Here is a 27,417-nt window from a genome sequence, read left to right as displayed (position 1 = left end):
CTTTCAATATTCACAGTTCAATCAGGGAGTGTATTTTTATCCGTGGGGTATTTGTGGGGAAATTGTGCACCTTTCAACCACTGGGTCATAAAACATGTCTAAAAATATCATGCCAAATGAATAAATAAATCACCAAATTATTATTATTTTTATTTGAAGGTTGACAGCCAATCTTATTTGGCATCAATGCAAAATACATTGATGGCTAGGCAGTGGCCTGCTATGAATAGTTCATTGAAACTGATAAATCTTCTTCCACAGTCCAAAATGTGAACAGTTTAAGAGAAATCCCCAAAATAGCAGTCTTTGCCATATTCTATCATACATTCCAAATCTACAAATTAAGGATATTCATCCCTATTTTATAGTCAAGATGAACAAGTTTTAAGATAAGGTCAGCTCAGGAGAAAGCCTCTTGTTTGATATTTTCAGAGCACATATGACAATAGTGGGATAGAGACTCCTTTGTTTAATTCCTGGTGCTTCTCTTTCACACCTCTCTCCTATGTGTGTTCATATGTCTTGTCTGCCTTGTTTTGGGTGTGTGTCCATCATGTCTTAGGGACTTGCATGAGCAAATAGTTAGGAGTATAAAGGGCCTGCCCTGGCAGGGTGAAGATCCTTGCAGGCTCCTGCAGTCACTCAGCCGGTACCAGCAGCCCCGTTGCCATTTCCTGTGAGTTTGTGGAAAAAGGATGTTGTGGGGCAGGTGGGGGGTGGGAAGCTCAGGTTCTCTAGCTTTGCAGAGTGGTATGGTGCAGAGTGCATAAGCAAACCTGCGCAAATCTTAAGTTTGCATTTTGTGGAAATTACTGAGGTTCTTTTCTCTCAATCTTGCAGAATTTGGCTTTATTTCATGTGCAGGAAATGCAGAAGTGCTATGGTAGATTTCTCAGTTCTTACACATAAAGCTGCATATTCTGGCTTTCAGCATGTGCTGTGTATTCAAAGGCAGGCAGGTCTTGACTTACTAATTTCAGTAAGTTACTTATAAACATAACCCCTCCTTTCCCAAGAATCTCCAACGTAAAGAGCCTGAAAAGCTTAGATAGATTCTCTCAAACATGTTTCAGAAAAAGAAAGAAGTCTCTTCTGTGTTGCAGAAGAACATTCAGGTTTTTCCTACTTCAGATTTCTGGATATATCCAAGTGAAAGCCTTATTTTTCTGAGCCCCCTACAGGTAGTACTTATTTAACAACCAACTGGCAACTTGTTCATTAAATGAAGCGGTTACTAAGTGAAAACAACTTCAGCTTTCCTTTGCTGTACAGCTCTGTGGAGGTTGTAAATGCAAGGGTTGATCATCAAAGATACTTTTTCATCACTGTTATAACTGTGAATGGTCACTAAACTAGTCAGTTGCTAAATGAGAACTGTCTGTAATTACAGGCCGAGGAGAGTTTAGAAAGGGGAGCCTCTTTAAGGAAGAAATTTCTTATCACAGCTTAGTAAATTTTTAACATTATTTCATATCATATTTTTTATTTTAAAAATGTATAATCCCTTTACATCAAGTAATTTTCAAGGCAAGTTATAAGGAACAGAATATCTCATACAGAAAAAGATCCTTAATCCTTTTATTAAAGGCATCCCTCTTATTTCTTTTAGTTCTTCTGTCCCATGTCAAGAGGCAGCTGGGACTGCTATTTTTCTGTGGTTCCCAAAAAACAGCTTCACATTAGACTAGTGGTGGATGCTTTCACCAAATGTCCTCTGAATTTAGGCACATAGAAAGACATGAAGCTTCCTTGTTTTTAGTCAGACTACTCATCTACTAGCCTAGTATTACCTCCTTTTAACTGCCAATAGCTTGCTCAGGTTTTAGGAAGATTATTTTCATCTAGAATGCCAGGGGTCGAACAGATTCAACTTGGAAAACTGTTATCTAAAGCTTCTTGCAATAGTTTTTAAATGTAAATTATCCAAATGGTATCCTTGGAAGCATATCCGTGTGAGAGACTAGTGAGATATATTTAAACAGAAAATAATCTCTACAACTCCTGTTTTGTTTAAGTGTCAGGTTTTGTTGATATCTGGCAGGAACAGTTATTTTGAAGGATAGCTTTTTAAAAATGCTTAGATTTTAAAATCTAAATTTAAAGTCTAAAAATGTTTAGATTTGTGGAAGAATACATAGTCCTGCTCTGTCACAGAGTTAATTCAGTGTTTCTCAACCTTGAAGATATGTGGACTTCAGCTCCCAGAATTCCATAGCCAGCCATGTTGAAGTCCGCACATCTTCAAGCGGCCAAGGTGGAGAAACACTAATTCATGGCTTTGTGCTTCTTTTTTAAGGCTGACTCCCCCCATCCCTCATTAGCCCACCCTCAGTGCTTGACAAAAATCTCAGGAGTTGGCAGCATAGAATTAACTGATTTTTATGTCTCACATCAGTATTCCTATTGTAGCTCACTTCCACCATCTCTTTAGAACTGCTTATCCATCATTTGGTTCTTGTCTGCTTTGCTTGGTTTAATTTGAAAGATGTGGCTTTGCTGAACTAACCAAATTGCACGTTTGACAATACTTTACCACTCCAATGATTTCTAATATTTTAACAGGAAGAATAGAGGTATTAAACAAAAGCAGATCATCCCAAAGGTGAGCTTCCATCTGTTTTAAGGTGCCAATATATGTGGGGAGGCGGAGGTGGTAGTGGGAAAGTTTTGTGTCCGTTGTTTTACACTTTGCAAAGTATGTGCACATTATGCAAAATCTGCTAAAATGTGCAACAGTATATTTACACACTAACTAGATATGCACTATATATCACTATATTTTGAGAAATGCTGAGTGCAGCTCTGACACACGTGAATCTCTGTTTTCATATAAAGTGAAAGTAAAATTCTTGGCTATTAGGAGAAGGATGAAAAATATTCATATACCCAAAATTAGGTATTCTGATGAAGTCCATAAACATTTGGAGCACTCAACTCTTTTTCATAATTTCCTATATATCTCCATTTCTATGGCTGCTAACAAAATAAGGACATAAAGGAAGCCTAATTTAACATACTCATCGCACCAAATGGTATAGTTTCAGTGCTGAAATTATTGTGCCTGCCTTCATAGGATTGCAGTTATAACTGTGGCATATTAGCTTAGCTGCCCAGAGTCACTTGATAGCGAGATGGGTGGCATATTAATTAATTAAATATTCCTTGGCTGCAGAATTTACTGGACTCAAAGTCTTTGAAACTCATTGTGAGCATGACGTTGCATGACCGAACCACAAAATCCCTCCTGCATTTGCATAAGAAGAAGAAGCCACCTAGCATCAGTGCTCAATTCCAGGTAAAAGGGCATATGCAGTAGTAGAGAAAGATCATAGCTGCCCCCGCTTTTGTTTAATGTTTTTCATAATCAGTACCACATGTGGGACTGGGATATATGCGGGTGTTATATTTTGGTCTTATATGTATTTGTGCAGGAAGCTTGCTTCATGGGGCGGGGGGAAGAACATGACGTACATCTTCTCAGTTTCTCTTCATTGTTGTAGCAATAGCACTTCATTTCACTTCACTCTTTTGCACGGAATACGAAGTAGACCTTTCTTCATGTTATTTCGTCCTCTAGTCACCTTCTCCCTTCTTCTGTATTTTCTTTCATTTCTCTTAATGCTACATTTCAAGCAAAACTAGAAAAGAGCGCCCTGTGTGCAAATGCATCAAGTGCCAAAACCCATGGCAATAAGTGTCTTGCTTTCTTCTGTAAAGAGAATGAATCAATTGAACTGGGAATGGTAATAGATTCCTGATCCTAAATCTGTTCGTCTTCTCATGGACCTCATTCATATGAGAAACACTGGCCTTCTGTTCCACCATGAGAATTAAATAGTATGAGCAACACAGTAGTCAGGAGTCCACAGGGTAGTACCAATTGTTTTTCAGATCACAAGGATGATTCTTTTTAAGATTTTTCTTCTTCAGGAAAAAGGATAGTAGAATTTTAGAGGTAAAAGTCATGTTCAGGGATTCGGGGCTCTTGTCGACCTCAGGTTTTACTTGGAAATCTTTCAACTATATCCTTCCTAATATTGAGTTCTGCTCCACCTTAATGGACTCTGGGTGAGTAATTCCAGTGGAATTAAATATGCCATATGAACAAAAATAGAATACTGAAACAAAAGCAAGCTTAAACTGAATGACTTTTGCCTGTTTGTCCATATCACTAGAGGTAGGTATTTTAAAGAATGAGAGCCACCTTTAAGAAGGTCTGTCCATAAACATGTGGACCCATGAACCTCACAAGGAGGATGACTCTCAACAGAGCTTCTCTAGATGTTCAAGACCTATATACAGATTCTGTTCTAACAAGGCATTATCTGATTTATCCCAGTGCTGTGTCATACAGGGCTGTAATAATCAGCACTTTGATTTGAGCCTGAAAGCATACATACTAATAAGGAATGCAGCAATTTATAGATTGGTGATATTCTGCACTGGCAATACAGAATATAGGTTCTGTATTCTGCAGCAGCTGTAGTTTCAGGTTGACTCCAATAGTAGCCCTCCCCTTGCCCCAGATGTTAGAATAGCTCAAAGAAGTGGTGATCCTAGTGTAAGTTACTTAAAGTGGCTGGCAAATTAGCCAAAGCTGGGTAAAAGTTCTCCTGATCAAAACTTTCACCTGTTGTTTTAGTAGAAGCTGAGAGTCCAGGAAAAACCTAAGTCATAAACCACTTTAATAAGAGCGCAAACCCATCAAGGGTAATTGGTGGAATTAATATTACTGGGATTCTTAGTTGTTTATTGATGAACAGCAATTTTGACTTGCTAGGAATTAATCTGAGCTTGTTTCATCCTGTCCAGACACTCACAGACTCTTCTGCATCTTTAATAATTGCATGAGTATTTCAGATAGGCATTTTCCTGTATGGTAGCCGGTTAATTGTCTCTGGTAACATCATTTTCTAGTGGGATTAGTTTCTGAATATACTGTTTCTTTGAAAATGTGTCTGTCATTCCATATAAGTTGCTTATAAAAACTTGAGAATTTTTTTCTGCAATTGCTCTTGAGCATTACTAAAGTGAAAACTAAGTCTCCTTCAAGTCTAGCTTTTTCTGAAGATTTCATGGACATATCCATGCAGTTTTCTCAGCGACACCATGGAAATGGTTTGTTGCTGCCTTCTTTTGGGATAGTTTTCAATTATCCAGTTTAGATCAATAGTCTTCCATGCTCCCTGGGAGTCTCCCATCCAGATATTAACAAGGAGCAACACAAAACCTGCTGTCACCTGCTAAGGCTGAGTATTTGTATTTTCAGTGTAATTTTTCCTATTATTTTCCCCTGTTAAAAAGGGTTTTTTTTTCACTTTCCTTTTCTTTTTCCTTTATCTTTGGAATATTTGATGGTAACATCTTCTTTTGTCCTTTCTTGCTTAATACTGGACAACATGTTGAGTCATTATACAACTTTCTTATTGCCCAAGGCTTTAATTCTCTCTCTTTCCATGTTTTTCTTCATAATTTGCTCACAAAGCAATTTGAATCTTTGTCACTTTGAAATACTGGATTTTTTTTTCCTCTATTTGGTTTTTACAGTGCTTCTTCATGAAACCTGCTGAACCTGTTCCTTTTGTTGTCTTAATGTCTATTTGTTTTCTGGCCATATTTTATTGGCAACCTATATTCTTTTTAATTTTCTAAATTTAATCCATACATTTAACACAAATAATAAATTGCTCCACCATCTGCCCCTGACTCAATTGTACTTTTCTGTCTTCTGTTTTATAGTCCATCTGGTTTTAATAGTCATCTGCTGATATCCATGCTAAGAGTTTAGAACAAGGTGATGGCAATAAAGAATTCTTTTGGCAAAGCACATACTTTGATATGCCCTTTTGAATATCATTTTATATAAGATCTCATTTACTGTGGACTACTGTATTTCATTTTGTATATGTTTTCTTATTTCTTAGACGTCCAGTTGTACATGCTTTATTTTCACTTTGATAGTATTAAGTTTTCCTTCATGTTTCTCATACACTATATTCAATATATGAGAAAGTGTTTAATGTGTCCAATGAATTGAATTGAATTGAACTGAATACTTTGAAGGTTCTGAAAACATTATGGATAACCAAGTCCTGGTGCTTCTCTTGTGAAATGGTTTGCCCCAATCCTATTTGCCCTCATAAGGTTCTTAAGGCCTGCCTATTTCCTAAGATATTAGGCTGAAGCATACTGATATATTATACTTGTCCAGAAAATTGAACCCCTTGCTTAACCAAGCAAAATATGCTGTACAATGTTTTATAAAGCATAGCGCAACATAATCATGCTTGCCATATGATAATATTTCTAATATCTCCTATTTCTTTGGAAATAGATGGAAAGAATAGGCTTGGAAAGATAGATGGCCTATATGGTTCTTTCCCTAAGCTTGGCTGATGAATTCCTATTGTGTGACTCATTTCAGACTTCTTTGAACACGCTTCTAGAAACTTTGGGAAAAGCTGAGCCCTTCTTTATCCGCTGCATCCGTTCCAATTCTGACAAGGTAGGTGGACACCTTTGCGTTCTGGATCTTGCCAGTAGTAGTATTTGCGTACAAGTCTTGTGTTAAAATTGAAAACATGTAGGGGGAGTCCTACATTCTTGTTTAGTCAGTTGCCTCGAAATAATTTTTACCAATCTCTATTTGTTTTCATAAAAACAAAACATTGTATTCTTAACTGTAAAAACTAAAAAGCTAACTAGCTCACATTTGCATTCTTGTATGGTATTTCCCTGTACAAAAGATACTTATAACCTTGTATAGACCTTTAAGATGTTTTCTGGGTTTTTTTTAATGTACATTGATAATTTTACATTTTTATTATTTTAGAATACATTTTAGAATAAACGTATAATTTTGCGAAAGAAAATTACTTAATTTTGCTTGGCAGTTAATTGAAGCAGTCTTTTTTCATTGTTTTAATTAATGCTTTCTTTTCATCAATTTTCATGGATAAATTAACAGTATTTATGAAAAAAAGAAAATATTCATGAATGCATTCATTTTCTTAAAAGAAGCATTCCTTGGAGAGAAGTATTGGAGAAATGTGGCATTGTTCCCTAATTTATATAGCAACCTAATTAAAACTAGTTAAAATGTTGTAAAGATACAGCACCCATTTATTCAGAATCACCTTCATAATCGATCAAAACATTTTAAACCTCTTCAGCCTGTTTAATACTTATTGGCTGAAAGAGCCAAAGAATACTCCTTGTCTTTTAAAAAATGCAATGGACAATAGTAACTCCACTTCTGAGAACAGAGATTCTGATTTATAATAGGGAAGGCCAGTTGCATAGAGACTGCTCTTGATCTTCTGTTTCTCTTCTTTTTTCAGAGGGAGTTGTTCTTTGATGAACGACTGGTACTTCAGCAATTGAGATACACAGGAATGCTAGAAACAGTGAGAATCCGACAATCAGGCTACAGTGCTAAATTTAACTTCCAGGTACTTTTGCACTCCGGGTCTGCCTTCTTTCCTTAGTCCATCCTCAGAATTCCTATTATTTTTTTTCTGTGTTTGAGAAATAATCCATCCTTCCCTTATGGAAGGATTCACCTGACATTGAGCCAGTATCATGAATGTGGTCATTTGCCATAGTCTTTCCTCCATTTTCCTCCCTACCCCTTTACTTTTTAAATAGTTACATTAAGAGCCAAATACATTAAGTTTTTTAATCTAGGGCAGTGTTTCCAAACTTGACAATTTTAAGGCATGTGGACTTCAACTCCCAGAATTCCACAGCCAGCAACGCTGGCTGTGGAATTCTGGGAGTTGAAGTCCTCATGCCTTAAATTTGTCAAGTTTGGGAAACACTGATCTAGGGGATGAAAAGTTATATGAGGTCTATTTATCAGAAGACACTCAGGATGCTGCCTTAAACCAGGATCAGGTTTCTCCTCTTCCTCCTCCTTTTGTCTATCCTGACTCACAGTTTAGTGCCTGAGAAAGGGAAAAAAGGAAAGAGAAAGCAAGGCCAATCTCTTTGTTTAGAGCTGTCACTGGAAATGCTGGAGCTGTTTGTATTCAAAGTACTTGAAACGCCAAAGAGTTTTGCTTCCTTAACCATATATTTGTTCTGCATATATACATGCTACCCATTGCATATGAGGACACAGATCTAGCCCAATCAATCCTTTCAGCTAAATTATGCCTCCTTGTGAAAAAATTTTAGCAATTTTAGTACAAATTTGGTTTATCTCAATTGTCCTTGATCTGGACTTTCAGAGAGATAACTTCTTGTATCCGGAGGTCTTATGCCAAGATCTAGATGAAATAGTTGAAATAGTTCATGTTTTGCTATATTGTCCTTTGTCTATCTGGCAAACTGCTTTAATAGCCCCCTGATTGTTAAATGTCAGATGGGGAGGCATGTTGAGATTTTTTTAAAAAAAAAAATTCTATGAAAATTGTTAAACTGTTTAATTCAGGTTGCAATTGGAAAGAGTTGAGTTTGAAATTAACTATCCTCACTAATGACCCTGCTTAAGATTTGTCAGTTAGTCACTTTCAATAAGTTGTTTTCTCTTTTACTGCTTTAAATCTTAGAACTACATCTTGTCCTATTAACAGTGCCTTTTGTTATTCTTTTGGTCTCTGATTATTATAATGGCAATGACAATAACACATTTAGGAGAATAATAAAATATCCTAGAAGCCTGGAGAAAAAAAAATGAGTCATTTAGGAATGACTACTCAGTGCTCACATTGTATAATATAAATGCATCAAAAGTTTGGTCATTTGTTGCAAGAAATAAATCTTCAGCTTGACTCCAAAGGCCTTCCATAAAAATACAGGATTACTACAATTTGGCCTAGTGGATAAGGCATCAGGTTAAAAAGCAGGAAGGTATGTTGGATATATTGCTATTTGTTGTCTTGAGTTATTTATAAAAATAATAAAGGCGGGAACAGGAGGGAGGGAGGGAGGGAGGGAGGGAAGGAAGGAAGGAAGGAAGGAAGGAAGGAAGGAAGGAAGGAAGGAAGGAAGGAAGGAAGGAAGGAAGGAAGGAAGGAAGGAAGGAAAACATTCAAATTCATTGTAAAATAATGAGTTCCTGGCTAAATCTACTTTTCTTTATGCATTACCTTCCTAGGATTTTATTGATCAATTTCAAGTGTTGCTGCCCAAAAATGTCAAAGCCTCCAAGGAAGAAATTAATGCTCTGCTAAACAAGCTGAACATGGACACTAACAGCTATCAAATAGGAAAGACTAAGGTATGTTTGAATTAACAACCGAAAATAAAATACATTCAACATGGCCTTTGGAATGAGGCCAAATTGAAATATCTGAATGTTCCTTCTTTATATTGACCAGTCTATTCTTCGTGTGTCCTATTCTCTTTGGAATCTTTGTCATTCCTTCTTCCTGAATTTTCAAAGGAGGACATATTGTGTTGGGAAAACCAGTATGTTTTGGATTTTGCCAGCATCGGAGTAGGCGATGGAATAGAATACTGTAAATTGTTTTGGTCTATAATGAAGGAAGAGTTAGAGGTAGCCATTCTCTAGCTGTATAATATCTCCCAAGTTGAGGTAAATTTAGTGCAATAAATGTACTTTTATTTATAGTATCTTTCTATGAAACTACCTTTTAAGTACAATTAATTTTCCCAAGGGGCCACATGAGAAACTGGAACTGTTGGGAGGGGGCTGAATCAATAGGGCTGTGAAAATACTTAGGCATGCAAATATGCACATACATAAATTGAAAAAAAAAAAGCAGTTACTTTCAAAATAAAAGCAATCCATAAAAGTCGGACAGGGACAGCCAAGGGCTGCATGTGGCCCGGGGACCATAAAATTCCCAAAGCTGCTTTAAGGTCTTAACTGTAATTAAATTAAATAACTTTTTTTGCTTCTTTTTTTTTTACACCTTTTCTGTATCAAATTTTAATGTGCCTTGGATCAGAAATCTGTCCTCTTATCAGTGCCTTCCATAAAAACACAGTGTCAATGTCTGTGCCTTCCTCTTATTGATTAGAACAGAGGTCCCCAACCTTTTGGACACTAGGGACCGGTTCCGTGAGATGGGTTTTTCTGTGGACCCGAGGGTGCATGGTTTTGTGTGCTCCCTGCATCCCATGGATGGGGCTTTACTTGTTTCTGTGGACCAGTTGCTGGAATGCCATGGACCGGTACTGGTCCACAGACCGGGGGTTAGAGATCCCTGGAGTAGAACTCCCTGGTCCTTTTTTAAAAAAAAAATATCTAGTTGCGGTCAATATGAGGGGCTAGTTTATGGTGCTGTGGTGGTGCAGTGGCTAGAATGCAGTATTGCAGGCTAACTCTGCTCTCACTACCAGGAGTTTAGTTCCTTCTATCCTGACCAGCTCAAGGTTGACTCAGCTTTCCATCCTTCTGAGGTTGGTAAAATGAGGACCCAGATTGTTGGGGGGCAATAGGCTGACTCTGTAAACAAAATAGAGAGGGCTGTAAAGCGCTGTCAAGTGGTATATAATAGTAATAATAATAATAATAATAATATAATAATAATAATATAGTAGTAGTAGACCTTGGCGGTCATCTAGTCCAACCCCCTGCTCAGGCAGGAAACCCTATACCATTTCGGGCAAATGGCTGTCCAGTCTCTTCTTAAAAACTTCCAATGTTGGCGCATTCACCGCTTCTGGAGGCAGGTTGTTCCACTGATTAATTGTTCTAACTGTCAGGAAGTTTCTCCTGAGTTCTAGGTTGCTTCTCTCCTTGATTAATTTCCATCCGTTGCTTCTTGTCCTGCCTTCAGGCGCTTTGGAGAATAGCTTGACTCCCTCTTCTTTGTGGCAGCCCCTGAGATATTGGAACACTGCTGTCATGTCACTCCTCGTCCTTCTCTTCATACCCAATTCCAGCAATTGTTCCTTATATTCTTTATCCTTCAGTCCCCTAATCATCTTTGTTGCTCTTCTCTGTACTCTTTCTAGAGTCTCCACATCTTTTTTACATTGTGGTGACCAAAACCGGATGCAGTATTCCAAGTGTGGCCTTACCAAGGCATTGTAAAGTGGTATTAACACTTCACGTGATCTTGATTTACTTATTAGTCTAAGTGCTATTGCTATTACTAGTTTCAAAACATTGAATAATCAGAGGTGTCATTCCTGCCCTCCAGGTATTCATGAAGGAAGTCACCCGGCAGGTGCTCCAGGACACCCTACACACAGAAGTCATCCGGAAGATCATTGTCCTCCAAAGCTGGCTGCGAATGGTGCTGGAGAGGAGACGCTTCCTCCGGACTCGACAAGCAGCAATTACCTTGCAGGTACAGGCCCCTGGTGGTTGTTGCCATCTTCCTTCATTTTTGTGAGACACCTTTTCCTTCCCGTGAAGGTCTGTTTCTCCTCTATGTGTATTGATTGCAGGCATGCTGGCGTTCTTATTGTGTCGGCCGGAGGGCCCTGGAGAAAGAAAATGCTGCTATTTATATCCAGTCGGTATGGCGTGGATACCGAGAGAGGAAATCATATCAGCAGCAGAAGAAGAGGGTTTCTCTCCTTCAAGCTCTGGTACGGGGGCATCTACAGCGCAAGAGGTGAGTGATGCGGGGGTCGTACCCATCTCTCTTGAGCCTAAAGGGATACAGTAGGAAGAATCCACTTAGATTAAAGCAGAGGTCCATCAGGTGCAACACTTCATTTTCAGAAGAGCCAAATCAACGCTGCGGGAGGGTCTAGGATAGTTCGCCACGGCCAACTCTCTGTGGGACAACTTGCCATGGGACAAAAGTTACATAAAATTGAAGAAACGGTGGAATAGAATCGATAGAATTTTAAAATTGTTTTAAATAATTAAATAAAATTGTTGAATTGTCCCGTGGCAAGTTGGCCATGGCGAGTTGTCCCTTGGTGAGTTGGCTGTGGCGAGCTGGTCGTGACGAGTTGGCTGTGGCGAATTGGCAGTGAGTTGGCTGCGGGCAATTTGGCCATGGTGAGTTGTCCCATTCCACGTCAGAGAGCCAAAGTGCAGATTTTGTGTTTTGCTTCCTCATCCTTCGGGGGTTTAGGGGGCAGTGATCATAATAAAGGGGTGCTAATTATCCAGTTTGGTATTTTCTTTTTTGACTCTGCAACTTTTATTCTTTTTTTAATTATTATTAAAAGTTTTACAAATTTAATACAATATAACCCAAACCTCTCCCACCCCTTTTCCCCCTCCCCCACTTCCCAGAGCTGATTACAGGGTAACAAATTAACAATCATAATCTAATTAACATTACCCCCCTGTACTATCAATCAAACCATAACATACTTTAACTCCTTTCCAAAACAAATATTAACAAATTAAAACAAAGATAATAATATAATTAAACCATAACACTAAAAATAATATAAATTCAATCATATTAAACTATTAATAATAACCTAAAATCTACTCATAAGCAAGATAATACTTTTCAGTCTCATATTTCTTTTGAATATAATCAATCCATCTTCTCCAGACCGAAATGTATTTTTCTTGTGAATGATCCTTCAGATAAGCGGAAATTTTCGCCATTTCTGCTAAGTTAGACACCTTAAGTATCCATTCTTCCATAGTAGGCAAAGAGTTTTTCTTCCAATATTGCCCCACCAATAATCTTGCAGCTGTTATAAGATTCAGCATCAAATTAATTTCTTTAACATCAAAATCAACCATAATACCCAACAAAAATAATTGCAGAATAAACTTTATCTTTCTCTTAAAAATCTTTTGACCATTCCACCAAATCTTAATCCAAAAAGCTTTTATATTTCTACAAGTCCACCAAATATGAAAATAGGTTGCATCTAAGCTTCCACATCTCCAATATTTGGGCTGTAAATTAGGATACATGCAGGATAACTTTTGGGGATCTAAATGCCATCTATAAAACATTTTATAAAAATTTTCTCTTAAATTTTGCGCTTGGGTTTAGGGGGCAGTGATCATAATAAAGGGGTGCTAAATATCCAGTTTGGCATTTTCTTTTTTGACTCTGCAACTTTTATTCTTAAAAGAGCCAGTTTGGTCTAGTGCAGGGCTAGGCAACCTTGGCTCTTTTATAACTGGCTCAGGAATTCTGGGAGTTGAAGTCCACGAGTCATAAAAGAGCCAAGGTTGCCTAGCCCTGATCTAGTGCTTAAAGCACCAATCTAGGAACTCGGAGATTGTAGTCCCAGTTTAGGTATGAAGCCAACTGGATGACTTGGACCAGTCACTCTATCTCAGCCCCAGGAAGGAGACAATGGCAAACCACTTCCAAATATTTTTTTTTAATTGAAAAGTTTTATACAAGTTTTTAACAATATCCCCCTTTAGAATAACCCCCTCCCTCCCTCCCCCCAACTTCCCAGAGCTGGTTACAGTAGGGTTACAAATAAACAAGCAAATTCTAAATAAACTTATCCAACTATACAAATAACAAAATCAATAAGGTGCTTTAACTCTAATATAAAACATGTTTAAGCAAATTAAAAAAATAAAAAATAAAATAAAATAAAAAATAACAATATAACAATATAAGCAATTCCAAATTGAAAACTAAAAATTATTCATAATCTAAATAATACTTTTTAATCACCACTTCCAAATATTGTGCCGAGAAAACTGCAGGGATTAGTCCAGGAGTGAAAACTGACTCAAAGGTATATACACAAACACACAAAAACCTTTCCTTGGTAAATTGCTTATTTCCCCCCCCCCTTAAACCCTTTAGGTTTCATCAAATGATCGCAGAGAAAAAGCAAGAGGAAATAAAACAGGAACTTTTGAAGCAAGATAATGAGTTGCTCCAGCCAAAGGAACCCATCTCAGACCAGATGGCTCTTGAACTTGAGGTGCAGCTGGATAAAACATCTGGGCTGGCAGCAGAAGATGAGGGACCTAAAAATGCCCAAGCAGAACACCAGTCTCCTCTTCTGTCTCAAAAGAACAACTGGAAAAAACGGGAGTACCGCCGACAAAGAGGATTGGAGCACAACAAGCTGCAAAATAAGCAAGTTGTTTTAGCACTTGAAGGGCCCCCGGAAGTCCCTACTAGGGAAGATAGCCCCGCTCAAAACACGGAAGAGGAAGAAGAGGCTCAAAAGCTTGAGCAACCTGTAGGAGAAGATGCAGCGTCCTCTTCAGAAATACTCCTCAAATGTGTTGAGGAAGAAGGAGCACCAGGGACTAACAATCATCTTTTTCCTTTGGATAGTGATACAACAGTTCCCAGTCCAACCCCAGGACTAAAACTGGAAATTTGGGTGCCAAAAGAGGATACAAATGTACAGGAAAGACTGGAAAATCCCAAGATCCGGACCAGCCAAAGCTTCACTTACTCCGAGAGGCCCACGGAACTGGATCTAACTTGGCCAAACAATCTGATGGCTAACCGGAGCTTCCGGAGCCAGGCTGACAAAAGGAAGCCGCAGGCTGTGAAGGAGTTAGGCAGTCCCCCCTCCTTCCAAATTCAACGGTACCTGGATGACCCGAGCAAACTGCGAGATAAGCGGGAGCGCTGGCAAGGAAAGAGGCAGCTGGTCAGCGGACAGAACAATACGGTCAGCCAGTCTTTGGAAGAGAAGAGTGGCCCCACTGTGTCCTCATCTGCCCAATTAAAGTAAGACTCTAGCATTGGATCTGTAATCTTGAAAATGAATGAGGAATAAAAATGGGGAAGGATAGATTTTGACTACAGGTAAATCCTGTACTAATTTAACAACTGCAGTGATTCACTTAACAACGGTGGCAAAAAGATCATGACATGGGACAGAATTCACTTTGCAACTGTCATGTTCCTCGGCGTTAATTTTGCGCTAGGTTGATATCATAAGTTGAGGACTACTCTACTAATTTGAATTAGGTTACCTGCAAAACCATTTTTCCCTAAGGCTGTGCTTCATCATATAATTGCTAATGTATGTTACATCATGTAGTCCTTCCGTTTTAAAAAGAGACATTTCCCTTTGATTAATCTAAATGAGACCGTGCAGAACAAAAGAGAAAGAATGATAAAAAGGGAAGGGGAGTTTTTCATACATGATTTGGAGTCCATTCCCATTCTGCTTTTTGGTTGAGAAGGGTCTTTGAAGTGACGTAATACCCAAAATATTTTTTTTAAAAAGTTCAGATGATAATCAAACTGCTGACATTATACAAATCTAAATACTTGTAGTTTTGTTGTTTTATTTTTCTTTTCTAAAACACAGAGTGAAGGTGTTTTGTGGGCCCTTTAGATGGACCCACAACTGTAGTGCATTTTGTACTAAAAGTAAATGAGCAGAATGCAAAAAAAAAAAAAAATCCACCTCCTGTAGTTAGCTGCCTCTACCATCATCATCTCAGGTGATTGGCAGAGCAAGCTAAGGCCTGTGAGAATGGGCTAATGTGCAAAGGACACTTGTTTATCGCAGTTGTCCCAGGGAAACCAATGCCCAAATAAAAGCAGTGGTGCTATTTGCTATCATCTTCAGCAGGTAACTCTCATTGCAGTATCTTGATGCAACTAAAGAGTTCAGAACAGGCTGAAGCAATTTCCCCCCCTGCAAACATAACTGAAGACATTAGGCATTAAGCAGCATTACTCAGACAATAGAGTCAAATATTACTGGAGCATTTCTGTCTTTTTCAGGGTAGGGTGCTTAGCCAAGAAATATATCCTTCTACTCTGTTAGAGCGGCAGCCCTTTTTACTGCCTATGTAAAACATTGGAAGAACCAAATTACTCCTTCTAGTTGCCTTACATGAGGGGTGGGGAACCTTGGCCTTTTTATGACTTCTGGACCTCAATTCCTAGAATTCCTGAGCTCAGCATAGCTGGCTCAGGAATTCTGAGAGTTGAAGTCCACAAGTCCTAAAAGGACCAAAGTTCTCCACCGCTGTCTTAGATTATTGTTTCCCAACCTTGGCAGTGTTAAGACATGTGGTCTCCCAGAATTGAAGTGGAAATCAACACATCTTGATATTGTCAAGGATAGGAAAACCCTGCTTTAGACCTTCTTCTTATAGCCTGTAGTGCACTGCACATCTAGCAATGCTTCTTTCTCCCATCGTTTCCCAACCATAATTCTCCCCTGCCAACTTGGAGAAGGTTGCATAAGCTATTGAAATCTGGCTCCTTAAGAGGCAATTGGACTTTCTTGTTTTTCTTTTTTTTTCCCCTTTTTCTTTTTCTTTTCAAAGTCCAGTTGCCTCTTGAAAAGCACCTTTGGGACAACCATGGCCTGGATGACTGAGAATCTCCATAGACATCTGGCTCCTCAGTCTTCAACACTCATCCACTATTTTTCAATAATTCTAATTGGCTTTTATATTTCCACTGTTGAAGCTGTTGCGGTGTCTTCATTTTGACTGAGTTGTTTTAAAATATGGTTGTCCGTATTTACATGCAGTAACATAAGGGGATCCAGAAGGCGGAAGGCAAGCGCTTGGAGCAAGAAAAAAGGTAGAGGGTTACAAATAGTTATAAAAACACTGGTAGGAGGCTTGTATCCTTGCTAATCTGGATGTTGTTTTTCATGGAGATTGTTATTTTACGGAGATTCTCAATCACCCAGGTCATGGTTGTTCCCCCCCCCCAAAAAAAAGTACCTTTGGGTTTCATCCAGATAGTATTTAGGAGCCTTGGTGGCGCAGTGGTTAGGGATAGGCTAATTCTGCTGACTGCCAGCAGTTCAGTAGTTTGAGTCTCACCGGCTCAAGGTTGACTCAGCCTTCCATCCTTCCGAGGTCGGTAAAATGATCCAGATTGTTGGGGGCAATATGCTGACTCTGTAAACCACTTAGAGAGGACTGTAAAACACTATGAAGCGGTATATAATAACAATAATAATGATGATGATGATGATGATGATGATGATGATAATGATAATAATTGCTATATATTGCTATATATTGCTATTGCTATATAATAAACCTTAAGGAGGACATCCTTGCCTGACCCAGAAGTTTGAAAGCGGGTGACCAAAAGGGGTACCACATTAGTGGGCAACTTAACAGGGACATGAAACGAACCCTCAACTGGGAGTCCCCTGGACAACAATGATGTCACTGGCTAATTCTTCAACCCAGAAGTTCCTTGGTGCTTCCAACATGAGAGCAAGCAAGCAAGGGGAATAAATCATCCACCATCCAGAATTAAAAAGGAAATTACAGCTCTCCCAATATATTTTTATGGTGATGCAATGGTTAGAATGCAGTATTGCAGGCTACGTCTGCTGCCTGCCGGCTGCCTGCAGTTTGGCAGTTCGAGTCTCACCGGCTCAAGGTTGACTCAGCCTTCCATCCTTCTGAGGTTGGTAAAATGAGGAGCCAGATTATTGGGGAGGGCAATAGGCTGACTCTGTAAACTGCTTAGAGAGGGCTGTAAAGCATTGTGAAGCGGCATATAAGTCTGAGTGCTGTTGCTAAGTGCTATTACTGCAAATGGGTCTTGACTTTCTTTGAAAAACACAATTTTCATCAGTTTGCATTGCCTGCCTTTAAATTCTGTCTTGAAATTGTTTCAGTTTGAATGACTGAGCTGTCAAAGTTTGTCCACACAGAATTAACAACTCCAAGGTTATTGGCCTCTAACAGGATCCTTTTAAAGCACAAGTGGTTTCATTTTGAAATATCTTTTTTCCCCTCGCAGGAAGAAAAAAAAAGCTTCTTCCTTGGACGACATCCCCAAGGTCACTCTTTCCACTTCCACAAGCCAGGTACTGCTGCTGAACTAGATCTGTTCATTTTGTAGTCCTTGTAACTACAGCCGGCAGCAAGGAGCATTGTGCAAGAGAAAAAAAAACTCAGAGTACTGTAATTTGAGCAAAAAATAACAACACCAGCAAAATCTTAATCAAACCAACACATACTTAGTTTGCTAAGGAAACTAACATTGATTTTGCTATCACAATTTACAGTCCAATGCTTGCATGCAGTGATAACTGATGCACTGGATTAAATTTGAACACTTTTTTTGGCTTAGACCAGTGGTAGGTAACCTTGGCTCTTTTATGACTCATGGACTTCAACTCCCCGAATTCCTGAGCCAGCCATGCTGAGGGGAAAAGGATTGGTTTCCAAGCTGAGCCATGCTGGATCAGGAATTCTGGGAGTTGAAGTCCACGAGTCATAAAAGAGCCAAGGTTGCCTACCCCTGGCTTAGACTAAGGGGCATTGTTACTAATAAGAAAAAAAGGAACTGCCTGATTAAGAAGCTTTCTTAAATGGTTCATTTTTTTAGAGGAAAATCTACAGGTGGGAGATTGAAGTGCACACTTGAAACATTTTTGGGCAGAAGGACATTTATTTTAATTAATGTAATAAAGGAACACGGTCTAAGGCAGGTTTTCATATTTTTCTTCATGTCTGCAGCCATCCCTGGACACAGTAAAAGGTGATGGAAACATCCAGAAGAAGATCATACCAAAGAAATCTGAGGAGCTACCTACAACCTTAAGTGCAGTGGGGCTCACTTCAGGACCCAGCCAACAGATGGATGCCAAGTATGTTTGCCCTATGGACACCTATGGGTGTCAGGAAGTGATGGTGGCAAAAAGATTAATTAGATGAGGTTTTGAAAACTGGGGAAGGGCACAAAGTATTCAGCCAATCACCGTTCCTGTAGTTCATTTACCCAGAAACATGATTCAATAATTTTTGCAGGCCATAAGTTACCTTCTTCTTAGCTGCAGATACAGAATTTCAGCTTGCATTGTTCCTTGGGCTACTTTAGAGCAAAGTTTGTTCTGAGATACCCAATCCAGCAGCCTCATAGAAGGAGCAATTCTTATTTCTTAGCTCAAATCCCAGCCTGCTCTTATTTATGTATATCTACATCTTCAGCTGTTTTCTATTCTTGTCAGACCTACCTTCAAGAGTCCATTGCGAAGACTCTTGGCAAAAAGGACAGACAAGAAGAACCTCAAAGAGTATTCTGAAGCATTTGAGGATACTAGTGAGACTATTCCACTCTTCTCCTGTGTGTTGCCAATGGAGCTGACAGTGACACAGAAGGCAACTGAAGGTAAATTTTGATACCTGCTGAATAGTTTGATGCCAAACTTCTATTCTTGTCAAGCCATTGCCAGAAGAGCACCTTGTTCTCTAATGCCTTGGAAGAACTATTTACACGTCAGAGTGGGAAAACAACAATCCCCAAGCCTCGTACAACAAGCTACAAACAACACCCTCCCAAGCTCTCCAATGTACAAATTGAACGTTTTTCTAACTTCTGTTACATTAGTGGAGCAGGATTTTGATGTAGAGAGATGGGAGGAATGGGGAGTAGGAGAAAAAAATGGATTATGTTATTCTATTTATGATATCCCCAAATTTAAAAGATTCCCCAGCTCTAATGCAGATGAGAATCAGAAACTCTTATCTGAAACCAGCTGAGCATGTTAGTTGTGAAAAAAAAAAGGAAGGAAAGCTCTTAACCTTGCATGTTTTTTTCCCCATTTCCAGCTCCCTCTGGGCCTCCTAATCACCCCCACGTGGAGGAACGCCAGACAAAAGAATTTGGCAAAGCTAAGAGGAACCGTACCATTAAAATCAGCAAAGCCAAAAAGGCGCCGGAGAAATGGAAGGCACCATTTCCAAGGGAGATTGCGAATGCTAGTGAGCTGAAATATTTGGACGAATTCCTTCTGAACAAGGTGAGAGATGGCAGTTGGGTATGAAAACCAAATCAAGCACCCATTTAGGCAATGAGAAGACATGGAATGTGTGAGTTTCCTGGTAAGTTATATTCTAACTCAGGAATACTTTGTCTAACCCAGGGATTCCTCAAACTTTCTCTTCATTTGCAATATTCACAGTCTGCACAATTTATCAAGGATTCTGGATAGAATCAACAAAATGATAAAGAAAAAAAATAAACAACAGCATCTAAATATTTAAAAGTCCATTAAGCAATTAAAAACCACATAAGGGCCCAATAACCTAAACCACCTAAGAGCCTGATATTTACTGAAACTTTAGTTAGTTTATGAATGAATAATAGGAACCGTCCCTTCATCTTAGTATTCCATAGAATGGGGCTGATCCAAGCACCATGTGTCTCTTGAAGGGGGGGGGGGGAATCCACAACTAGCCCTTGTCTGATGGGGAGATTAGAGGGACATATTCAATTCAGACAAAGTATTGCCTGATTTATGCCACTGCTATTACTGTACAGGTTTTAATAACCAACATTTTGAATTGTTCCAGAACCCAACTAGCAGCCAGTGTAGCAACTTAAGGGTCAGTGTTATCTCAGCCAGATGGAATTCTGTCAAAATTCTGGCTGCCCCGTTTTGTATCCATTTGGCTTTCCAGCCATCTCCAAGGCAATCCAATGTAAAACACTTTGCATTGGGGGATCTTTTGTTTCCCAATACTTTTTTTTCCTGTTCCAAAATATGAACATGCACATATTGACATCTTATATATCAGGGAACCCCAACCCCTGGGCCATAGACCGGTACTGGTCTGCGGCCATTAGAAACTGTGCTGCTCAAGCGAGCGAAACTTCATCTCCGCATGTGCAGAATCTAGGTAGTGCACAAAACCATCCGCCCCACCACCATGGTCCAGGGAAAACAAAAATTTCCATGGAACCGGTCCCTGGTGGTGCCCAAAAGGTTGGGGACCGCTGTTATACATCTTCATGTAATTTATCCTAATATCACGATTATCAGCGCAGAATTGAAGAAGGGACGAGGTCTAAAAGCACATTGTGAGCTTTTTTTAAAGGGAAGATCACAATACATTTTTCCCCTTTCGTTTATTGTTACTCCTTTTTTCCAGATAAATGATCTTCATTCTCAGAAGTCAGCCATTGAATGCTTGTTTTTTGAAGCCACTGAGAAGTTCCGTGGGAATATCAAAACTATGTATTCTGCTCCTGTAAGTAGCTTGTGAGGGAATGTCAAAATGGAGCACCACTGGCTTAAATAAAAGAGAACAGCTTTAAAACAAAATTATCTATGAAATGTTTGCAGAAGTCATCAACAGCTGGGGAATCAGTAGAACAACTTCATTTGCACGTGGAGGATTTTTTTAAATATTAATTGGAACCTGAGTTAGCAATGATAATGTATTCAGTAGCTAACCCTTCAGTTTGTAAAGTTTTGTGTTAGTATGAAGGAAACAGGCATTATATTAAATCTTCACTGAAAATCGAGTTTTTTCAGTTATAATCCTAACAATGTTATTTATTTTAACTATATTCCACTTTTTCTCCAAAAGCTTCAGGTAAATGTATATAGAATCTTTTCCTCCAACTTTCTCATGAAACAACTATGAATTAGTTGAACTGAAAAAATAAGAAGGAGCCCAGTGAGCCCAGTATATATGAATCCTGGGTTTCCCCATCCTTGCACAATACCTGCCTCCTAGTACAGAGGGTCTTCAAACTTGCCCTTTTATGACTTGTGGACTTCAACTCCCAGAATTCTTCAGCCAGCATGCCAGGCTGAGGAATTCTGGGAGTTGGTCCGCAAATATAAAAGGGCCAAGTTTGAAGACCCCTGTCCTAGTACAACACCTTTTCTTTATATCACACTAGCTTTCTAAGTTGCTAAATTGCTTAACAAAACACTCACTTCTTTAATAGTTCCCCAACATTTTAGATCACAAAATTTATTAACGCAGCCCTGATGGATCAGATCTAAATTTAATGCAATGCAATAACCCACTAGAAATCAGGGGTAGGCAACCTTGGCTCTTTTATGACTCATGGACTTCAACATGGCTGGCTCAGGAATTCTGGAAATTGAAGTCCACAAGTCATAAAAGAGCCAAGGTTGCCTACCCCTGCACTAGATCAATGAAATCCCAGAAGTAAAGAATAAAGATAACCATCTTTTGCTATTGCTACCCTAAATCTGACGTATCAGAGATAGAAGCCTCTGAACAGGGAGGTTTTGTTTAATATCCCAGAGTTACTGTTATAAACTTCTTCCTGCTTTTTAATAAATTCATTTGATCCTCCTTTAAAACTGTTTAACCTCTTAAAATATGCCATCCTACGTTTCATAAGTTAATTATACATTACTTTCCTGAATTTACTGCCTAACCTAAAGAGTACTGAAGAAGCTTGAATTTGGCTTAAGTTTCAAAAGTTATGAGGCTGAAAATTCCATAACTTTTGGAAAAGGTCTGAATGTGGTAGACACGTGCTGTGCTTATGGTTGAGCAGCATGGAACATAGATGAGGAAACATCCTGATCCCCGCAATGCTGATGCATCCATGCTCGATATCCCTACTTATTTACACCACCTTTCCACAGAATGGACAGATCCATGTTGGCTACAGAGACCTGATGGAAAACTACCAACTCCTCGTGGTCAACATGGCCAAACAGAAAGAAGAGAAGGACGTGAAGCTGGTCTTGAATCTTTTCCAGTCTCTTCTGGATGAGTTTGCCCGCAGCTATGCAAGAAAAGAAGAGCCAGAACAGCATAAGGTCTTGCATTTGTTTCCTCGGCACCTGTTGAGATCTTAAATTTTTTTTTATTTGTTTCATGGGTGATTTTTTTTTTTTGACATCGGTGGTTTTCTTCTAAAATCACTTGAAAAAGGAGTTGCATGTATTATTATTTCTTCATTATTATTTCTACCCAAGCTAGATCACTTCAGTTAACTTTAATCTAGAACAGTGTTTCTTAACCTTGACAATTTTAAGGCATGTGGACTTCAACTCCCAGAATTCCACAGCCAGCAATGCTGGCTGTGGAATTCTGGGAGTTGAAGTCCACATGCCTTAAAATTGTCAAGGTTGAGAAACACTGATCTAGAATATTATTTTCCAACTTTGGCAATATCCAGATGTGTGAACTCCAAATCCCAGAATTCCACACCCAGCATGAGAATCCTGGGACTTTTGATTGTTTAATTATTTGTCGTATTTATATTGCATTCCATCTCACAATCAAGTAACTCTGGATGGTGTACAATAAACTTAAAAACAAAATAATATAAATATTATTAATATTAAAAAAAATTTAAAATATAAAAGCAGAAAAGGCCCGCTGGCTAGAATCTGCCAAATGGAAGAGAGCTGAAGTAAAAAAACACTTGGAAGTTGCCAATCTTGAAAAACACTAGTAGAGAATTTTGTATTCCTATTTATAACTTATGTCTAGGGAACATATTGCTTAGTTTTCTTTTTCATTTTGCTTTTGTCCCTGTTTAATTTTTATCTGTATTACGTTGAGCCTGTCAGTTTCTGAAGCTTTAAGCAGCTGGAAGGAGTTCCTTTAGCCAGTTACATCAAATCTGAAACCACTAGATATAAATTTTATCTTGCTGAAATTCAGTGGTAAAGTAACCAGTTTTTAAAGTTATATAAGATATCTGTGGGGTGAAATGCTCCCATTCCTACGCTTAAACCCCACTGAAGCCTTTAGAAAACAGATTGAAATTTGCAGCTGAAATCTGAGAATGAGGTGATGGTTTAGGCACTGCAATTTTCATCTTTACTGCTTTTACTGCTGATATGCAATAAAATGAAGAATGGAAGTGTAAAATCAAAAGGCTGCCATTGCTATCCTTAAAGTAATCCTTCTCAGTCCCCTAAATTATTTTTCACTTAGATTCTTTCTGGTAACATCACCTCATTACTGGCAAGCCTCCGCAGGCTGATCAGAGAGGTGAATTGCCAGCCCTGGGCCCCATGGTTGCCCATTCTTGCTTGAATCTCCTTTTCTGGGGAAAAAAAAGTGGAGTCTGTTATTAGAAAAATATGAGAAATAAAAGATCAAGAACTATTTAAGTGCTCCAGATACAGTTCACCTGAGCTATTGGTGATGAGTGAAATATCTGTACTTCATCATCATGATACAAAGCCCACCCTTCTATGCTTGTGTTCTGATATAGTGTGTACGTTGTGAGGTTGCATTATGACATGTCTCATCTCTTATTCCTCCTCCCTGCAAATGGACACCTGTGGTTCCAATAGGCCTCCCTGATCTAATGGGTAGGAAATACATGTAGAATTAATATCTCCAGCCACAAAAATATTTTATAAGAGAAAACAACAAAGCAGAAAGCCATGCAGGAGCCAGACTCTGTTATGCTATCCTTTAGCTATTGTTTTTGTGAAGAGATGTTTTTGATAGAGATGTTAAATATTCAATACATACAGATGTTCATCATACACTCCCCCCCCCCTTGTTATTCTATCTGCTATCTAAGTGCTCAGCATGTTCTCTCTGAATCACTCATTCGGTTCCAAAATATAAAAGGGGCAAATGCTGCAGTCTGGCATAGAAGTGGGAATATTGTCTTGCTTCCCAGAAGCCAAGCATTATTTTTTTACTGCTGAATGCCAAGAACTGGGCTTTCTTCATTAGAGATCAGCTCTAATGGAAAGCTCGGCTAGAAGAGAAAGGACGTGAAAAAGAATTCTTTTCTTCTTATTCTTCCAACAGCAAAGCAAGGCTCAAAAAAAAAAGCGGAAACAGGAACATGTGGTGAGTCCTTTATGATTTTTCAGGATTATATTAGCCCTTGAATTAGGTGTGGGTTTTGGTGCTGCCAGTTGTAAGAACTGTCCCTTATCCCAGGGGTTTCCAAACTTGGCAACTTTAAGGCTTGTGGAGTTCAACTCCCAGAATCCCCCCCCCCATCACCAGCGTGGAATGGAATTCTGGGAGTTGAAGTCCACAGATTTTAAAGTTGCCAAGTTTGGAGGCCCCTGCTTTAAAAGAAAAAGAAAAAAAACCTTACGGTTGGGGAAGAGGAGAATAAGATGGAAATTATTATGGTGTGTTCAGTTTTTATGTTGTGGTATCTCCTGGTGTGGCATGAGCTACTTTTGGGGGAAAGCAAGTCTGACATAATGGGAGGAAGTAAAATTCGAAATGCAAAAAAAGGGGAATTTGTGTATATGCACAGGAACCACCAGAAAATGCAAGAACTATGGGGAAATGTGTTTGTAAGGAACTGGATGGGAAGTCCTGGTAGGCCCTAAAGATAAATCACATCTCTGCCCCAGAGTTATGCCTGGAAAAAAATCACCATTCTAGAATGCCTGACAGACTGGAATATGTTTTTCAATAGTTGGGATAGAGAATAATGAGTAACATTTCAATAAAAGACATACCTAAAAATTACAACTTTAACAAATAAATGAGATGGATTCAAATATTTGTGTGACTGTTTACAGATTGTGGAACTCAATGGCCATGTTTTTGTGAATTACCAAGTGAACATCTTACAGTCTTGCGAGCAGTGCTGTTCCTACGTTTGGCCCATGGAGAAGGCCTGTCTTTGTAGCAGTAAGTGTGAGCTTATAGGACCTGGGGTTGCTTTAAGCAGCTCTGGGTTCTCATTGTAATGAGCCTGTTCATTTACAGTGGCACAGTATTGTGGGCTGGGATTAGGGAGATAAAACTGTCATTGCTAGTAATAGAAACTCTTCTTCTGAACTGGACTAGGAAAGAGGGCTCTCGTTTACCGCCTTCCAAAAATGGAAGCATTCTTATTCCTCAGGTTTTCCCCAGTGTGGGGCCCTCCTAATGTGTTGGCATTGCAACTCCTAGAATTCCCAATGTACCTGGAAGGCCCAGAGTACAGAAGGTTGATCTACACCAGGGGTGTCAAACTCAATTTCATTGAGGGCCGCATCAGCATTGCGGTTGCCCTTGGGAGGCCGGGTGGGTGTGGCCAGTCTGGGTGCAGCCTACTGGATGGGTGTGGATGGAGTGGGTATGGCCTACTGGGTGGGCATGGTGCCTGTGGGGGCCTGGGCAGGAGTGGGACAGATCTGAGGGTCTCTGGTAGAAGGGGGTGGGACCGGGGCAAGCGCCAAGGCATGGTCCATTTCTTCAATCCATACAAAGGGTGACACCTCCCCAGCATGCACCCAGAGGGCGGGACCGACACAGCAGGGGCTAGTTCCTCGCTGTTTCTAGATGGCCTTGTGGAGCTAAGACTGAATGCGTTTCAGCATAGATGGCCACCACAAAATTGTACATTGGCTCCCGGCCAGCCTGGGCCAGGGCCAAGGCAGCAGGGGCCGTTCCCTCGTTGTTTCCAGGATGGCGTTGCGGGCCACATGAAACCACTTCGCGGGCCGCATCCGGCCCCCGGGCCTTGTGTTTGACATGCCTGATCTACACCACAATGGTTGTATGCAGAAAAGTCAGTTTTGCTTTCTCCGGGCTTACTCTTTCATTTAAAAATTCCTTATCTTTATCTCAATGGGAAATAGGATTTTTTTTCCTTATCCTTTATCTCTCAGAGAAATTAGAATTTTTCTTCCATGTTGCAAACACCATTTGATTAAAGTTTTGTCTCCACAAAAAAGAATGTGGAAGGAGACTTTTTGGAGGAACAAAATCTGATTTTATTTTATTAGTCTCATTTAGTTTTTTTTTAATCCCACTTTTATTTATAAATCACTTAAAGTGGTGAACATAGCTAATACTCCTTCCTCCTCCCCTTTTTCATACTATAACAATGCTGTGAGCTGGCTGAGCTGAGCTGACCTGCGAGAGGTGACTGGCCAGCTTTCATGCCTAAAGTGGGATTAGAACTCTCAGTCTCCTGGTGATTGGCTGAAAATCACCACCTGACTTTCATGCCTAAGGCAGGACTAGAACTCACAGTCTCCTGGTTTCTAGCCTGGTACCTTAGCCACTAGACCAAACTGGCTCTTTTTAACAAGCCTCCTTTGTCTGTTTTTCTTCCCTCTTCTAGTCTGTAAGCTGACCTGCCATAAGAAGTGCCTGTCCAAAATCCAAAGTGGATGTACATCCTCACAAGCAAAAAAAGTAGGTCATAGCCCCAAAGCAAAGAAAAAGCAGAGACCGGCTTCAGTTACAGCTCATGAAGGGTAGAATTCAGCCCCAACAGAACTAAAGTTCTGCCACTAGATTTCAGTAAAGGCTTTTGAGACCAAGCCATCATCGGGACTGACATTCTGCTTCCAAAAGCAACCAACCAAGTGTCTCTAGAGAGCCACTCAGTAAGGAGCTAAAGAAAGTAGTCCCACTTTTCCTATCAAAATTATACTACTTCTTAATTATGAATGTTCATCTCTTAGTTTTCATACTGTTTGCTGAAGCATTTGATTTGATATTGATTTATATAGCTGCCAAACTCGTATACAGAACATGACTTTAGGCTGTTTACAATAAAAATAGATAAAATATAGGTACATACAGCTAGTCTTGCTCAGGTGGACCTGAAGCCTATTGTGCCTCATTCAGACCCCTCAGAGTCTCCAAGCATGAGACAGAATCTCCACAGCATCATTCAGACAACCTGGGGTGGATTTATAAAACTGAGTATCACCGGCATACTGACAATACCTCACCCTAAATGATAGTTTATCAGCTTCATATGCACACCATTAATTTATCTAACGCTGAATGAGAAGAGCTATCTGATAAAGACTCTAAAAACCTATTGAGTCCAGGATCCCCCTTTCCATAGAAGCCAATGTTTTTACACATGATGATTATTATAAATTGTGATTTCATACTACTAGTAGTAAACA

At 39.4% G+C, this 27,417-nt stretch overlaps 1 protein-coding gene across 8 annotated transcripts in view; it reads left to right on the top strand.

Annotated features, from left to right (window-relative positions):
- Positions 1–27,417, top strand: part of MYO9B (myosin IXB) — a 74,102-nt gene that overhangs the window by 33,936 nt on the left and 12,749 nt on the right. For 6 of the 8 annotated variants that reach the window (XM_039338524.1, XM_039338531.1, XM_039338526.1 and 3 more), the window contains 18 exons: positions 563–676; positions 2,563–2,602; positions 3,173–3,295; positions 6,425–6,505; positions 7,341–7,451; positions 9,101–9,223; positions 11,118–11,267; positions 11,368–11,537; positions 13,680–14,567; positions 17,580–17,646; positions 18,302–18,432; positions 18,793–18,953; positions 19,394–19,584; positions 20,717–20,815; positions 22,201–22,377; positions 24,344–24,385; positions 25,081–25,192; positions 26,616–26,689. In XM_039338524.1, coding sequence (XP_039194458.1) covers positions 563–676; positions 2,563–2,602; positions 3,173–3,295; positions 6,425–6,505; positions 7,341–7,451; positions 9,101–9,223; positions 11,118–11,267; positions 11,368–11,537; positions 13,680–14,567; positions 17,580–17,646; positions 18,302–18,432; positions 18,793–18,953; positions 19,394–19,584; positions 20,717–20,815; positions 22,201–22,377; positions 24,344–24,385; positions 25,081–25,192; positions 26,616–26,689 — 2,854 coding nt within the window. The remainder of the gene's footprint in view (positions 1–562; positions 677–2,562; positions 2,603–3,172; positions 3,296–6,424; positions 6,506–7,340; positions 7,452–9,100; positions 9,224–11,117; positions 11,268–11,367; positions 11,538–13,679; positions 14,568–17,579; positions 17,647–18,301; positions 18,433–18,792; positions 18,954–19,393; positions 19,585–20,716; positions 20,816–22,200; positions 22,378–24,343; positions 24,386–25,080; positions 25,193–26,615; positions 26,690–27,417) is intronic. The other 2 variants (XM_039338528.1, XM_039338527.1) reach the window with 1 other exon arrangement.

The sequence above is a fragment of the Crotalus tigris genome, unplaced genomic scaffold (genome assembly GCF_016545835.1).
Source record: "Crotalus tigris isolate CLP2741 ecotype Arizona unplaced genomic scaffold, ASM1654583v1 scf7180000017701.1507938, whole genome shotgun sequence".
In the NCBI taxonomy this organism is placed as follows: domain Eukaryota; kingdom Metazoa; phylum Chordata; class Lepidosauria; order Squamata; family Viperidae; genus Crotalus; species Crotalus tigris.
This window is presented reverse-complemented; position numbering and strand designations above follow the sequence as displayed.